Source organism: Mytilus edulis, chromosome 9, assembly GCF_963676685.1.
Source record: "Mytilus edulis chromosome 9, xbMytEdul2.2, whole genome shotgun sequence".
Classification (NCBI taxonomy): domain Eukaryota; kingdom Metazoa; phylum Mollusca; class Bivalvia; order Mytilida; family Mytilidae; genus Mytilus; species Mytilus edulis.
The window spans coordinates 38,994,832-39,010,861 of record NC_092352.1 but is presented as its reverse complement, the minus strand read 5'-3'; the positions used below and the strand labels follow the sequence as shown (position 1 = coordinate 39,010,861).

General features: G+C 33.7%; 1 protein-coding gene across 1 annotated transcript; it reads left to right on the top strand.

The window, feature by feature from the left end:
• Positions 1-3,309: 3,309 nt before the first annotated feature.
• On the top strand, positions 3,310-11,110 carry LOC139488293 (uncharacterized). Its single transcript, XM_071273789.1, has 5 exons — positions 3,310-3,472; positions 7,855-7,948; positions 9,123-9,282; positions 9,678-9,830; positions 10,510-11,110. Exons 1-5 carry the CDS (start codon positions 3,342-3,344, stop codon positions 10,674-10,676), a joined length of 705 nt encoding a protein of 234 aa, XP_071129890.1. The 5' UTR covers positions 3,310-3,341; the 3' UTR covers positions 10,677-11,110.
• The last annotated feature ends 4,920 nt before the right edge of the window (positions 11,111-16,030 follow it).

Genomic DNA, 16,030 nt, shown 5'->3' with positions numbered 1-16,030 from the left:
TATATAGCACATGTATTTATTTATGAATATCATTTCTCATTTATTTTGTAATTTTATGTTTCAATCTTTATTACTTAAATTACTTGATACATTAATTTTTAGTATCTGGCTTAAATTTGTTTAATCTGTTATCACTGACGCGTGTCAGGCTTTGTAAATTCAATATGCAAATTCTTTATTGTTAATTGTGATCAATCATGATAAGTGATAGATTAACACAATAAACACAATAAACATAATTATCATCGACGCGTGTCTAGCTAATTCAACATGTATATAGCACACTTATTTTTTTTTATTGTTAATTGTGATTAATCAGGATATAAAGCTATATAGTGATTATTCACAATTAACAATAAAATAAAAAGTGTGCTATATTTGATTTTATTATTCCTTTATATTTATTTCTGATTTTGGCAAATCGTTTCGAAAAAAAGGTCCATTAATCCCTCTTACCTGTTCTGGCTTTGTTTTATTTTTTTGGTGTTTAATTTGGAAAATGAATTATCAGTTATCAAGTGTAAAACAATGATAGATCTTTTTGAAAAATATTGATGGCCCTTAAAAGGACCTTTGTAACATCGTGTGGATGTTTTATTCGAATTATTCTTCATCCTCATCGCTGCTTAATTCTGGTAAGCCGTACACATCCTAATATTATTCGCCAAGTGCAAACAGAATTCACAGACAAAAAGCCAAAAGAGATCTTTCTTCAATTAAATCAAGACAATTCTATGACAGCTCCGCACGATACTAAACAAATAAAAAATGCAAAATACCGGCAAAAGAAAACAAACAAGTCATCAAGTTCAAACAACATAGCTGACGAGATTCTTGAAGTCCTCAGTATGCTGAACGACCATCCATTTGTACAGCAGGTAATCCATAAAAAAGGACAATTGCCATCCATTCTGTGTTACACAGAACAACAGATGACCGACTTCAAGATGTTTCTCGCCAGGTCTGACGGTGCTGTTGGTGTTGATAGAACATTTAATTTGGGAAACTTTTTTGTTACAGCCCTAGTGTACAAACACCATAGAGTGATAAAAAAGATACAAAAGACCACCCAATATTCATTGGTCCAATGCTCCTTCACAAAGATGCATCCTACAAAACTTACTTTTCATTTTTCTCCCATCTGGCATCAGAGTTCAAAATAAACAGCCTGGAGCTAAGAATCCCAGAGGAACTAGTCTTCGGCTCTGATGACGAAAAGGCGATGACCAATGCAATCAGAGATGCATTCCCATCAGCAACTAGACTTTTGTGCACAAAACATTTGAAAGACAATTTGAAACATTATCTCCAAAATAAGATTGGTGTTGAGGTAAAAGAAAGGAATCATATCATGGACAGCATTTTTGGGAAAGACGGGGTAGTTAATGCTAATAATACCATAGAATTTGAAGATAAATCAACTGACTTCAAGGACCAAATAGAACAATATCCAAAGCTAACCAAATACTTCACAGAAAATTTGAAACCGCGTATTAAAACATTTGTAAATGAACCAAGGAGAAAGAATAAAGACAAATCCGAGAAACTGTGGACAAACAATAATGCGGAAAGTATTAACCATGTTTTTAAGGTTGCAATTAAGTGGAAACCCCAGTCTACTCCAGAGTTAATCAAAAAACTTTATGACTGTGTGCTGGTACAGTTTGTACACCTCAGAGGATGTCTTCATGACCACGGAGACTATGCATTAATATTCAGTGAAACACATTACAAGATCAGTGACCAAATTTGGAGATGTAAAACAGAGCAAGAAAAATTGACAATTTTTTAAAATTTTCTCCTAGACAAGAAAAGAAAAAGAAAAATAACCATGATAAGTTCCTCCGATGGGAAATATTCTGTTGTAAACAAGGCCAAAAACATTGCCAAGAAACCTTGCCAAAGAAAACGGCCAGTAAACGAGAGAACCCAAAAACGATAACCACTCTGCTTTATTTATGTTGTAAATTATGTAAATCATGTATATATAGTCATTGCTGTAATAAATAATTATATGAAAATAGTTGTCACTTGCATTTCTTAGTAAGAATTTTAACAGAAAAAAGAAATCGATACCAAACAAAAAAGGATAGTAAGATATACACAAAATAAAAGTAATATATACACACAGAATGTAGAAAAAGAATAAATTTTATTTCCCAAAGGGCATAAACATTAAAACATCAATTATTTTCACAATACATTACACACAATGACATAAAAAAAAGATTAATAAGAACTATTTGGTTCTTAAAGAATATGTAGAATCAATAGAATGTAATCCGGAAAGTAGTGATGAATCCGGAAACGTTTTTCTTTATATATAGATTATCGACTTTCACATTGATAGATCCTCATAAAAATAAAAATAAATGATGATATTATGCGTTATTTAATCTATTTCATCGTATTATTGTACAATTTCACAGTTTTTCATAGTGATTAGCATTTTTTGGGGTGTTCGGTGGTGTGCGGTGGTGTTCGGTGGTGAAAAGACCCACCCCTTGATAATTGAATTTTGAACACTGCGAAGGAAAAAGTAAAAAAACCAACAACAAAAAAAACAAACCCTAAAACAATACACTACTGTACAATTTATAATACAACAATTTTTTACAGCAAAATTTTAAATTTTCGGACCGTCAAAATTAAAGATTGTACATTAGTGTCAACTGGGAACTGAATATTTAACATATATGTTCCTGGTGTTAAAAATTGGTATAAAATGAACAGCATGTTTATCGGTAATTTCAATGAAAACAAGTTTTAATATTTGACTAAGCAGAAAATATCAATACAAAATTAGTAAACAATATTACAACTGAATTCATAAATGTTATATATCGATATAGAAACACCTCAAAAAATCATAATTAACTCATGTAGGTTTTACTTAGCTGCGGAACCGTAGCTCTTAGGTCCTTATGTTATTTTTTGACTATTTGCGGCTGCGGAACCGTAGCTCTTAGGTCCTTATGTTATTTTTTGACTATTTGCGGACCGCAAACAGTCAAAAAATAACATAAGGACCTAAGAGCTACGGTTCCGCAGCTAGGTTTTACTGTGCTGTCAACATCTTAATAAATCCTTTTATGAAATGCTTTGTCTTTCCTAGTAAAGTCCATGATAAGTTGAATGAGTTTGCCGTCTGTCTATAATGTTATAAAGCTATTTCTATCGTGTCTAATATTTGTTTTATCCTCAGGTCACGTATATCTTCACGAAAACTACAAAAGGGATAGTTGTGCTCTTCCTTTCATCTTGTTTTATTGTTGGTACTTGTGGGCACCTTTTCTCTATTACGTCCCTTCAATATACTCTTATGTAATTTTTGGCGCGAAATGGATGAAATCGCTAACTTTGAGGAAAGTGACTGGCAAAAGCTGAAAGATCAATACAAATCTGCATTGAAGGCAAAATCAGAAAGATTGAATGACAAAAAGAAAAAAGATCTGATTCAACTCGATTTATGGTAAGAGGGGACTTTCAAGGGTACAGACTAATGAATAGTTAACTGTTTTCACAGTTTTGTGTGATATACAGTATGAAATATTTGTCACCGGATCATTAGTGAATTAAGTTAAAGCTGCAGACCTGCCAACCTTACCATGCTTATGCTCCTCTTATATTAAAGTTTAGTCTCCTCTGTACCTGTGTTTTATGTGTATATGTAGTCTTGTCAAAAGTGTTTATAACTTGTTATTTGTTTTTAAAATTTTATCAAGTCGGTTTAGAGCTCTACCAGGGACTTTCTATACTAACTGGACTGGTCTCTCTTGATTTTAACTGATTACTAAGCCGCCTGTTTAAAGCACAAGGATTTGTATACAAATCCTTGCTCTGATATAATGCTAGTAGTTATTTGCGTATTACACAGTTCATTGGAACCCCACCTTTTTTTGGACGATCAATGCATTTAAATGGGGACATATGGCTGGAACCCCCCCTTTTGTCCTGGGTTGGGAACCCCCCCCCCCCCCCCCCCCCTTTTTGAAATGGCTGGATCCGCCCCTGATATCAAACAAAATGGCGTCTACTGAAAATTCAAAAACAAATACCTCAAAGTTCAAAGATCAATATTTAAAAAACGATCTGAGAAATCTTTTAAAAAATAACATTTTGCAATAACAAAATGTATAAAATTTCAAAACAACGATTTTTTGTTAAACCTGAACATATAGTTATGAAGAACACTTCGTAAATGTGAAATGATTTGCTATAAAGTCATGTCACATCAGCTACGGCTGAGATCAGTTTGATAATTTATATAGAATTGTTATAAGTGACCAGTCCCGTTAGTATAGAAAGTCCCTGGCTCCACAGAGTTCTTTTTAGCTCACCTGGCCCGAAGGGCCAAGTGAGCTTTTCTCACCACTTGGCGTCCGTCCTCGTCCGTCGTCGTTAACAATTTACATTTTGAACTTCTTCTAGAGAACCACTGAATGGAATGGAACCAAATATGGCATGAATGTTCCTTATGAGGTGCTGACCAAGTGTTGTTACTTTGTAGCCGATCCATCATCCAAGATGGCTGCCAGAGGGGGACTTAGTTTAACATAGGACGCTATGGGAAATGCATACAAATGACTTCTTTTAGAGAACCATTGAATGGAATGAAACCAAACATGGCATGAATGTTCCTTATGAGGTGCTGACCAAGTGTTGTTACTTTGTTGCCGATCCATCATCCAAGATGGCCGCCAGCCAGGGACTTAGTTTAACATAGGACCCTATGGGAAATGCATACAAATGACTTCTTTTAGAGAACCACTGAATGGAATAAAACCAAACATAGCATGAATTATCCTTATGGGGTGCTGACCAAGTGTTGTTACTTTGTAGCCGATCCATCATCCAATATGGCCGCCAGCGGGGGACTTAGTTTAACATAGGACCCTATGGGAAATGCATACAAATGACTTCTTCTAGAGAACCACTAAATGGAATGAAACTAAACATAGAATGAATGTTCCTTATGGAGTGCTGACCAAGTGTTGTTACTTTGTAGCCGATCCATTATCCAAGATGGCCACCAGCGGGGACTTAGTTTAACATAGGACCCTATTGGAAATGCATACAAATGACTTCTTCTAGTGAACCACTGAATGGAATGAAACCAAACATGGCATGAATGTTCCTTATGTGGTGCTGACCAAGTGTTGTTACTTTGTAGCCGATCCATTATCAAAGATGGCCGCCAGCAGGGGACTTAGTTTAACATAGGACCCTATGGGAAATGCATACAAATGACTTCTTTTAGAAAACCACTGAATGGAATAAAACCAAACATAGCATGAATGTTCCTTATGGGGTGCTGACCAAGTGTTGTTACTTTGTAGCCGATCCATCATCCAAGAAAGCCGCCAGCGGGGGACTTAGTTTAACATAGGACCCTATGGGAAATGCATACAAATGACTTCTTCTAGTGAACCACTGAATGGAATGAAACCAAACTGGCATGAATGTTCCTTATGAGGTGCTGACCAAGTGTTGTTACTTTGTTGCTGATCCATCATCCAAGATGGCCGCCAGCGGGGGACTTAGTTTAACATAGGACCCTATGGGAAATGCATACAAATGACTTCTTCTAGTGAACCACTGAATGGAATGAAACCAAACTGGCATGAATGTTCCTTATGAGGTGCTGACCAAGTGTTGTTACTTTGTTGCTGATCCATCATCCAAGATGGCCACCAGCCGGGGACTTAGTTTAACATAGGACCCTATGGGAAATGCATACAAATGACTTTTTTAGAGAACCACTGAATGGAATAAAACCAAACATAGCATGAATGTTCCTTATGGGATGCTGACCAAGTGTTGTTACTTTGTAGCCGATCCATCATCCAAGATGGCCACCAGCGGGGGACTTAGTTTAACATAGGACCCTATGGGAAATGCATACAAATGACTTTTTCTAGAGAACCACTAAATGGAATGAAACCAAACATAGCATGAATGTTCCTTATGGAGTGCTGACCAAGTGTTGTTACTTTGTAGCTGATCCATTATCCAAGAAGGCCGCCAGCGGGGGACTTAGTTTAACATAGGACCCTATTGGAAATGCATACAAATCACTTCTTCTAGTGAACCGCTGAATGGAATGAAACTAAACATGGCATGAATGTTCCTTATGTGGTGCTGACCAAGTGTTGTTACTTTGTAGCTGATCCATCATCCAAGATGGCTGCCAGCGTGGGACTTAGTTTAACATAGGACCCTATGGGAAATGCATACAAATGACTTCTTTTAGAGAACCACTGAATGGAATGAAATCAAACATGGCATGAATGTTCCTAATGTGGTGCTGACCAAGTGTTGTTACTTTGTAGCTGATCCATTATCCAAGATTGCTGCCAGCGGGGGACTTAGTTTAACATAGGACCCTATGGGAAATGCATACAAATGACTTCTTTTAGAGAACCACTTAATGGAATAAAACCAAACATTGCATGAATGTTCCTTATGAGGTGCTGACCAAGTGTTGTTACTTTGTAGCCGATCCATCATCCAAGATGGCCGCCAGCAGGGGACTTAGTTTAACATAGGACCCTATGGGAAATGCATACAAATGACTTCTTTTAGAGAACCAGTGAATGGAATAAAATTAAACATGGCATGAATGTTCCTTATGAGGTGCTGACCAAGTGTTGTTACTTTGTAGCCGATCCGTCATCCAAGATGGCCGCCAGTGGGGGACTTTTGAATGAAATTAAACATGTTCTTTTCCTTATAAATGAGGTTGTGTTGTCACTTTTAGCCAAATTTTATATTTTTTTATATGATTTCAAAAACCCAAGTAGAATCAGGTGAGCGATACAGGCTCTTGAGAGCCTCTAGTTTATTACCTTGTTGAATTGTACATATCATGCCCGACTCTAATTTAAATCTACTTACTTACTTACCTATGTATTTGGTGATGAGAATAAAGATATCTATTTTTATATCATGTATATATGAATTATAAAGTATTCATACATGTACACTGTATGATATTCGTCATATTAAAACAGTTATTATTTGACCAGGTGTAATTAAATTGATAATTATATGTTTCTTCAATGGCCTACCAATGCCTACCGTTAAATGATTTAATTTATAAATGTCCATTTCATCAATTGATTTAAAAAAAAGATAAACAAATATTGACATGTCATATTTAACTGTTTTTTGATCATGTTGATCTATAGAAAAAAACATTTTTTTAGTCGAAAAAGCTAGACTAAGCAATCCTACATTCCGTCGTTGTTGGTGTCGGCGGCGGCGGCGTCCACAAATATTCACTCTGTGGTTCAAGTTTTTGAAATTTTAATAACTTTCTTAAACCATACTGGATTTCTACCAAACTTGTACAGAAGCTTGTTTATGATTATAAAATAGTATCCAGAAGTAAATTTTCTAGGAGGAAATTTTGTAAATATTTTGTAACTGTGTATCTGTATTTTACTTATAAATGGACTTAGTTTTTCTTCCAGTTAATATTACATACAGTCTGCAGTTAAAGTTTTTAAAACATTTATTAGATTCATTAACTGTCCTGGATTTTTACCAAACTTGGACAGAAGCTTCTTACAATCAAAAGATAGTATCAAGAGGAATATTTTTAATGGTTTTTTCCCTCATTTTTGTTGAGCCTGCGATTTACGGCAAAAGTAGGAACCCTTACGATTTTTTTGTTTTTAAATTGGGAAACTATATATAGGACAATTCAACAGGTTTTCTAGCTACTGAAAGGAGTTGCCAATCTTTAGTATTATATGTCTCTGCTTTAAGAATCCTACAAATTGTGAAAATCACTAGCATGATTTGTTCAATGTAAAGAACATGAATAGTAACATGATATAATCATTTTAGGTTTCAGGAAGAGCTACCAAAGAACATACAAGGACGTAAAGAAAAACATATTACACATGATGAATTGTGTAAATTAATGAAATGGAAATTGACGGTAAGTCTCTATATAGATATATGGTATGTCAGAGTGCTAACAAGACAACTCTCTCATCAAAATCACAATTTGTAAACGTAAACCATTATTGGTCAAAGTATGGTCTTCCACATAGAACCGAACAGCAAGCTATAAAGGGCCCCAAAAAATGACATGAGCAAAACCATTCAAATGGGAAAACCAACAGTCTAATCTATATAACAACAAATAAACAAGAAACACTTATGAACCACATCAACAAACAACAACTACTGACCATCAGATTCCTGACTAAGGACAGGTGCAAACAAATGCTGTGGGTTTTAAGATACCAACATTTGCCTTAATCTGAAACAATAGTGCTGCGTCACAACATAAGGCCACAATTAAAAATATTATGGTTTGCCCAAACCCTACCCAATGCAGAGACAGTGGGTAGGTAGGTAGGCATTTTCTTCTTTTGTTTTTTTTGGTATGGGGAAATTGAAGTGTCAGATGATTTTAAGTGTTCATGTCTAACTGATTAAAAAAAAACTTTTTCACAATTAGGAGTATAAAGATTTAGAGTAGGCAGCTATTTTCTTGAAAGTTAGGGTTAGGGCAAACAAACTTATTCTTTTTTTATAGCCTAAAAAAGACACTATATAATATCAATTGAAATGGTGTAACTCAATCAAAAGACACTTTAACACAAGTGAACATACACTGAACCAATAAATTTAATCTATGACAAAATGTAAATGCAAAATGAATAGAATAAGAGGTTATATGTTAAACAATTTCACAAAAACAAAATTGAACAAAATGCCACAAAATTGAATAACTTACACAGGTTAATGAAAATAATTTTGTGGTATGGTTCTATGCAATTACTGTCAAAGGTTACACATTACAGAAACCATTTGGTTAATGCAATTATCAAGGTATGATTTGATGACAATCTAGATTAAATTGACTTTCATAATGAATAGAGACATTTAAAAAAAAAAAATAAAAAAAAAATACATTGAGATGGCTGTAGACTATGGACAGACAAATTGTAAGAATCTGCCAAATCTAAGTTCTTATACTTATATATTTTTTTTTTAGATTTTAAAGGTTCTGGTATTAAGTATTCTACAATTATATTTTCTAGAGGAGTAACACTCTCAAGTGCAGGTGTTTTTTAAAACATTGTTTCTTATGTGTATTTCAGAGGGGAAAATTTCGACCACGTCTTGAACAAATGGTGAAGGAAAACTCTGAGGAAGATGTACTGAAAGCAAGCAAGAAAGCCTTTAGTGTATTACCAAATGTTTCTGAAGCTATCAAGGCTTTATCAGTGTTAAGGGCTATTGGTCCAGCAACTGCATCAGGTATGTATTTAAAGTACTGACATGTTTTATAACATATTTTTTAATTATTTACCATTGATAAATTTAGAGATTACTAATGCAAAGTTGGTCTTTAAAGCTGAAATTATCTATTCTTTTTTTAGGTCCTTTTAGATCATAGTGACTATAAGCCTGAGATATTTAAAGGTAAAAATATATGGCTTCTGAAACATGGAGGTTTTAAGGATGACTACTAATTGTTTATTGATATTATTTCCCCAAAAAGTGATGCAAGCTGTTTGTTCTTTCAAGGATGAAAAGATTATTGTGATTTATATGATCTACTTCATGATATTCATTTCTAAACCAAAATTGTAGATTAAGATCTGAAGACCTTCTAGTAAATGTTTTTTTGTAGTCAATTTACTTATTTTCAGCTGTTTTAGCAGCAGGTGCACCTAAACATGCAGCATTCATGGCAGATGAGAGTATGCTAGCTCTCCGGGGACTTAAACCTCTTGCTTATACACCTGCCTTCTATACCAGATATATGGACCAAGTAAAGGGCATTGTTAAACAGTTAAACAAAGGTATGGACAAATCAGTATTTAACACATAACAAAAGTGACTATAAAACTATTTCCCACTGTCAGGATTACATGCTATTAATGAGTTATCCCTACCAAAATATATATTGCTGTGGAATATATTAATATGATACAAACAGAGAACATCATATAACAAAAATAGCTTTGTAGGCTAAAATAAGCATGAAATTTTAGGGAAAAACATGACAAGTAACACCCTAAGGGTCCCTGCGAATAAAATTTTATACATGAATAGGAGTTGTGCTCCAAGCAAGCCGAATAATACAGGGAGAGGAAAGAAAACAATGAATACATTGCAAAAGAGTTGGGTAGAAGATTCAAAGGTAGCAATCAAAACCATACCTCTATTAACACATACCTCAGCATAGCCAACATGAAAGAGACAAGGATCAGAAAGACATGAGATATAATATGTAACATATCTTTACAAACAGGGTTCACAGTTGTACCTAACATATCACCAAGAAAGTTGTTTGAGTTGAAAAAAATAATTATAATTCTTTTAAAGATGTCTTTTTCAACAAAGACTAAGGCAAATTGTACCAGACTGAGATGTGATGTACAATAAGTTTCATTTCCTAGTGAGCGAAAGCATAAAAATATATATCACATTTAAATATTTTGTAGTACTTTATATATGTTCATCTGTAAAAACTTTCAGAGGCTTCAGTTAAATGGACTCCGCATGATGTAGAGATAGCATTGTGGACCTATTATACTTTAAAGACTTTAGAACCAGACATGCTGAAAACTGCTATTAAAAGAAAAGCGGAAAAAGAAGAAAGAAGTCCAGTCAAACAAAGAAGAAGAAAAAAAGAATCTGATTGATAGATAATGTCCTTGTTTCATTCTTGGATAATGATATCAGTAACAGTCATGCAAATATATCTGATCAGACCGTTAGCTTCTTGTATACCATAATGTGTAATCAAAACTGTTGTTAATAGCAAGGAGCCTTGTATTCAATTATGTTATTAAAGTTAGAAAGAAAAATTAATGCTGCAGGCAGCAGTAAAGAATGACTGTATTAGCATCCAGTTAGAACCACACTGATAGAGAGTCAGATCTACTTGTATATTTACTTGTTTGTGTTGGATGACTTATAATTAGTCAGATTTTATAAAAAAAAAAATAGTCCCTAAGTTAGACCATATATAACATATTTAGAATCATTCAATTTCATTAGATCTGCATCAGTTATGAATGAATATGATATTGGAATTTAAAGCTAAAGATTCTTCAAATAAAACTTGCTCAACTAATTTAATGACTATATGGAAGTTTTGCCTTGCATCTGATTATAATACGCACAGTATAACTCTGTTAAAAAGAAGTCATGAGTACAATATAAGAATAAGTAACTGAAGAAACTAAGCAAAATGACAATGCTTCACTATCAGCAGTTACTGATACTCAAACCCTAGACCTCAATTAAACTGATTGAAAGATTTGTTTTTTATCTAAGAAAATCAAGCACAATCCCTCCTGTTTAAGGTTAAGTGTTGTGCCATCATGAGTTATATGAAAATAACATAAGCTGTTTCATGCCAATTACTGGTTATAGATCCAATGCATAAGGCCCTATGAGTAAATAATCATATTAATTTTTAACAGTATCATAACTTCAAATGTATATCCCTTGTGAATAAGTCTGTTTAAAGGTTTGGTTATCTTATAAGGTGAATGGCGGCATTTGTTTGCTTTGTATAGAATATAATTATAAAAAATGGAATGCGAAATACCCAAATGGTTAACATGTCTGCACATTGATTTATATTTATGAATGGTGTCCTTGTAATGATGATGAAATATAAAAGTTTTGACAAGGTTTTTGATATCAAAAACCCTGATTTAATATCTTTTTAGTTATGAAGAGACTTCTTTCATATAATTCAAATATGTTGTTACAAACACCAACCAACAAACAAACAAGTTGAGACATATAAACACCAACTCCTAAGTGCCTGTCCCAAGTCAGGAGCCTGTAAATCAGTGGTTGTTGTTTGATGCTGTGTTACATATTTGTTGTTCATTCAAGGTTTTTTTTGGTAAATTGATTAGGCCATTAGTTTTCTGGTTTGAATTGTTTTACATTTGTGATTTTTTTTGGGTCTTTTATAGCTGACTATGCAGTATGGACTTTGCTCATTGTTGAAGGCTGTACAATGACCTATAGCTGTTAATTTTTGTGTCATTTGGTCTCTTGTAAAGAGTTTTCATTGGCAATCATACCACATCTTTTTTTAGCTCACCTGGCGTGAAGGGCCAAGTGAGCTTTTCTCATCACTTTGTGTCCGGCATCCAGCGTTGTCCGTTGTCGTCGTTGTTACTTTTTACAAAAATCTTCTCCTCTGAAACTACTAGGCCAAATTAAACCAATCTTGGCCACAATCATCATTGTGGTATTTAGTTTAAGAAATGTGTCCGGTGACCCGGCCAACCAACCAAGATAGCCGCCATGGCTACAAATAGAACATAGGGGTAAATGTAGATTTTGGCTTATATCTCTGAAACCAAAGCATTTAGAGCAAATCTGACATTGGTAAAATTATTTATCAGGTCAAGATCTATCAGCTCTGAAATTTTCAGATGAATCGGAAAACCCATTGTTGGGTTGCTGCCCCTAAATTGGTAATTTTAAGGAAATTGCTGTTTTTGGTAATTATCTTGAATATTATTATAGATAGAGGTAAATTGTGAACAGCAATAATGTTCAGCAAAGTAAGATCTACAAATAAGTCAACATGATCAAAATGGTCAATTGACTTAAGGAGTTATTGCCCTTTATAGTCAATTTTAAACAATTTTTTTCGTAAATTTTTGTAATCTTTTACAAAAATCTTCTCTGAAACTACTAAGGCAAATTTAACCAAACTTGTCTACAATCATCATTAGGGTATGTAGTTTAAGAAATGTGTCCGGTGACCCAGCCAGCCAACCAAGATGGCGGTTCTGGCTAAAAATAGAACATAGGGGTAAAACATAGATTTTGGCTTATAACTCTGAAACAAAAGCATTTAGAGCAAATCTGACATGGTAAACTTGTTTATCAAGTCAAAATCTATCAGCTCGGAAATTTTCAGATGAATCGGACAACCTGTTGTTGGGTTGCTATCCCTTAATTGGTAATTTTAAGGAAATTTTGACGTTTTTGGTTATCATCTTGAATTTCATTATAGATAGAGATAAACTGTAAACAGCTTTAATGTTCAGCAAAGTAAGATCTACAAATAAGTCAAATGACCAAAATAGTCAGTTTACCCCTTCAGAAGTTATTGCCCTTTATAGTCAATTTTACCAATTTTTCTTAAATTTTTGTAATCTTTTACAAAAATCTTCTCCTGAAACTATTAAGACAAAATATAACCAAACTTGTCCATAATCATTATAAGAGTATCTGATTTAAAAATTGTGTCCGATGACCCTGTTCGTGAACCAAGATGGCAGACATGGCTAAAAATAGTACATAGGGTATTAATTTGTTTTTATCATCCAATTTGGAACAGTTTTGTCAAAATAAAAAAATATCGCTGATGAATTATTCACTTGTGAGTGAAAATTCGACCTTATTAAATCAGGCAGTATTAGGAAGTCATCTCGACAGCTAATTAGGGTGTGTAGAGACAAAATATACATGAAATTCTGATATACATTGTGGAGTACATGCTTTCCTAACTGTTTATTTCAGACATATTGTAATTTTAATATACGTTTAAGTATAAATGCTGCGGAGTTGAACATGTTTGTGAGATCTCAACCCTCCCCCTATACCTCTAGCCAATGCAGAAAAGTAAACGCATAACAATACGCACATTAAAATTCAGTTCAAGAGAAGTCCGAGTCTGATGTTAGAAGATGTAACCATAGAAAATAAACAAAATGACAATATACATAAATAACATCAGACTACTAGCAGTTAACTGACATGCCAGCTCCGGACTTCAATCAAACTGATGAAAAATTATGTCTTCATCATATGAATATCAGACACAATCCTCCCCGTGAGGGGTTTAGTATCATACCATCATAACATATATGAGAAGAACATAACCCGTGTCATGCCAACAACTGGTTTATTAATAATAAATGTATTTAGTTCCGATGCAAAGACCCTATAAGTGAATCAATATTAACGCCAAAATATGCAATCTTTAATGACCTGGCAACAGTATCGTAACTATATCCCTTCTTAATAAGTCTATTTAAAGGTTTTGTAAGCTTCTGAGGTGAATACTGACATTTTTGGGGTTTATAAAGAATATTTCCATAAAATATTGGATGTGAAATACCTGAACGTATAAGAAGTCTGCATGTTGAGCTATATTTACGAATGATACCGATGATAAAATTTAGTAAATGTTTTGACTAGTTTGTGATATCGAAAACCCTGGTGTAATAATTTTTCAGTAATACATAAATTTCTCTCGTTAAAATCTAAAACATTGTTACATACACGAGCGAATCGTACAAGTTGAGATATATAAACACCGTAAGATGGTGACAAGGAACGTCACCATCTAAAAATGGATAATTAACGATAGAAAATGAGAAATCATCTCTTTTATCATAAATTTTAGTATTAAGCTTTCCGTTAATGATATATATATATATCAAGATTGAGGAAAGGACAGTGGTCATTGTTAGTATTAGCTTTATTTAAAGTAAGTTCAACAGGATAAATTTCTTTAGTATACATACTGAAGTCGTCATTATTGAGAGCTAAAATATCATCCAAATATCTAAAAGTATTATTAAATTTATTGAATGTCTTTTTCAGTATTGGATTCTGAATTCACTATGATAAAAATACAAAATTAGCAATATAGTTAAGTTGGCTCTTTTACACATAAAGAACTCATTGTTTTGTCCCATTTTTATACGGGACAACACTTATGAATGCCAATTGTTTTACTGAAATATTTGTTAATACTAATGTTACTTCATCTTGTTCGTATATATATTTTTGTTTAAATTCTTTCATCATATCTGAATTGATAAAAAGAGAAACGCAAAATTCGGACATTTTCCCATTGCGAGTGATTAATACGGCAGGTCTTCCAGTTGATGCCCAGTGTGCCAATGTAATAGGAAAAGTTGCAAATAAATTTGGAGTGGGATACGGATGTACGGAGATTGGATTTATCTGTTGTTTTTGGTTGATAAAACTGAAGATTATGACCAGTTTGCTTGTGGATACCCGGTTTGTGGCATAGAAATCAAAGTCGTCAATGATAAAGGCGATATTGTTCCGTTAGGAATAACAGGGGAAATATATGTACGTCAAAGAGACCGTTTCCTCGGTTATTTGAATGCTAGGGAGAAAAACGACTTTTGCTGTGGACAGACTGGTTGGTACAAATCAGATGATATCGGATTTATAAAGCAGGATCATACTCTTGTTGTTACTGGCCGGAAATCAGACATCATGATACTTCAGGAGGCGAATTGGTGTCACCTTCCTATTTTGAAGGCATACTGAAAAAACACCAATGTGTAGCTAATGCATATATCTATCCTGTACGCGACACCCAAATGTTTCAGCAAGCATGTGCCGCGATACTGGTTAGAAAAGACAAAGTCGTAAGAGGAGATGAATTGAAGGACTTTTTAATAAAACAAAGAGGGACAAACTCGGACAGTTTTTTGGCTTATCGGTTTATTCCTGAAATATACTTGATTTTCGATACATTTACTCATAGCGGGAAATTAGATAGAAAACGATTAGGAGAAGAAATTCAGCGAAGAATTTCTGCTTTTTGATAACGATGTTTAGTATACAGTATATATATTTATCATATACAGCGCTAACTATTTTTAATCTAATCGGGTTCGTTGTATAGAAATAAATCTATGAACAGAGACATATTCCTGGATTTTTTGTGTCAGGATACACGTGTTACTTGTGTGGGCCTCCGGTGAAGATAGTTACAATAAATATCATAATGGAAGTTTTTAATTTGTATTAATTTATTTTCTGCTGTAGTAGTATGTATTACAATAAATACAGTGGTTCATTAAATGTATGACATGAAATAAAATGCATAAATATATAAAAAGTAACAGTAGTAGTAGGAGCAAAAGACGGTAATGACATGATTTATAACTTATTTTTCCTACAAACAAAATAAACTAGTTATGCCCAAAGGCTCCTTGTTGAAGGCCGTACTTTTACCTATAATTGT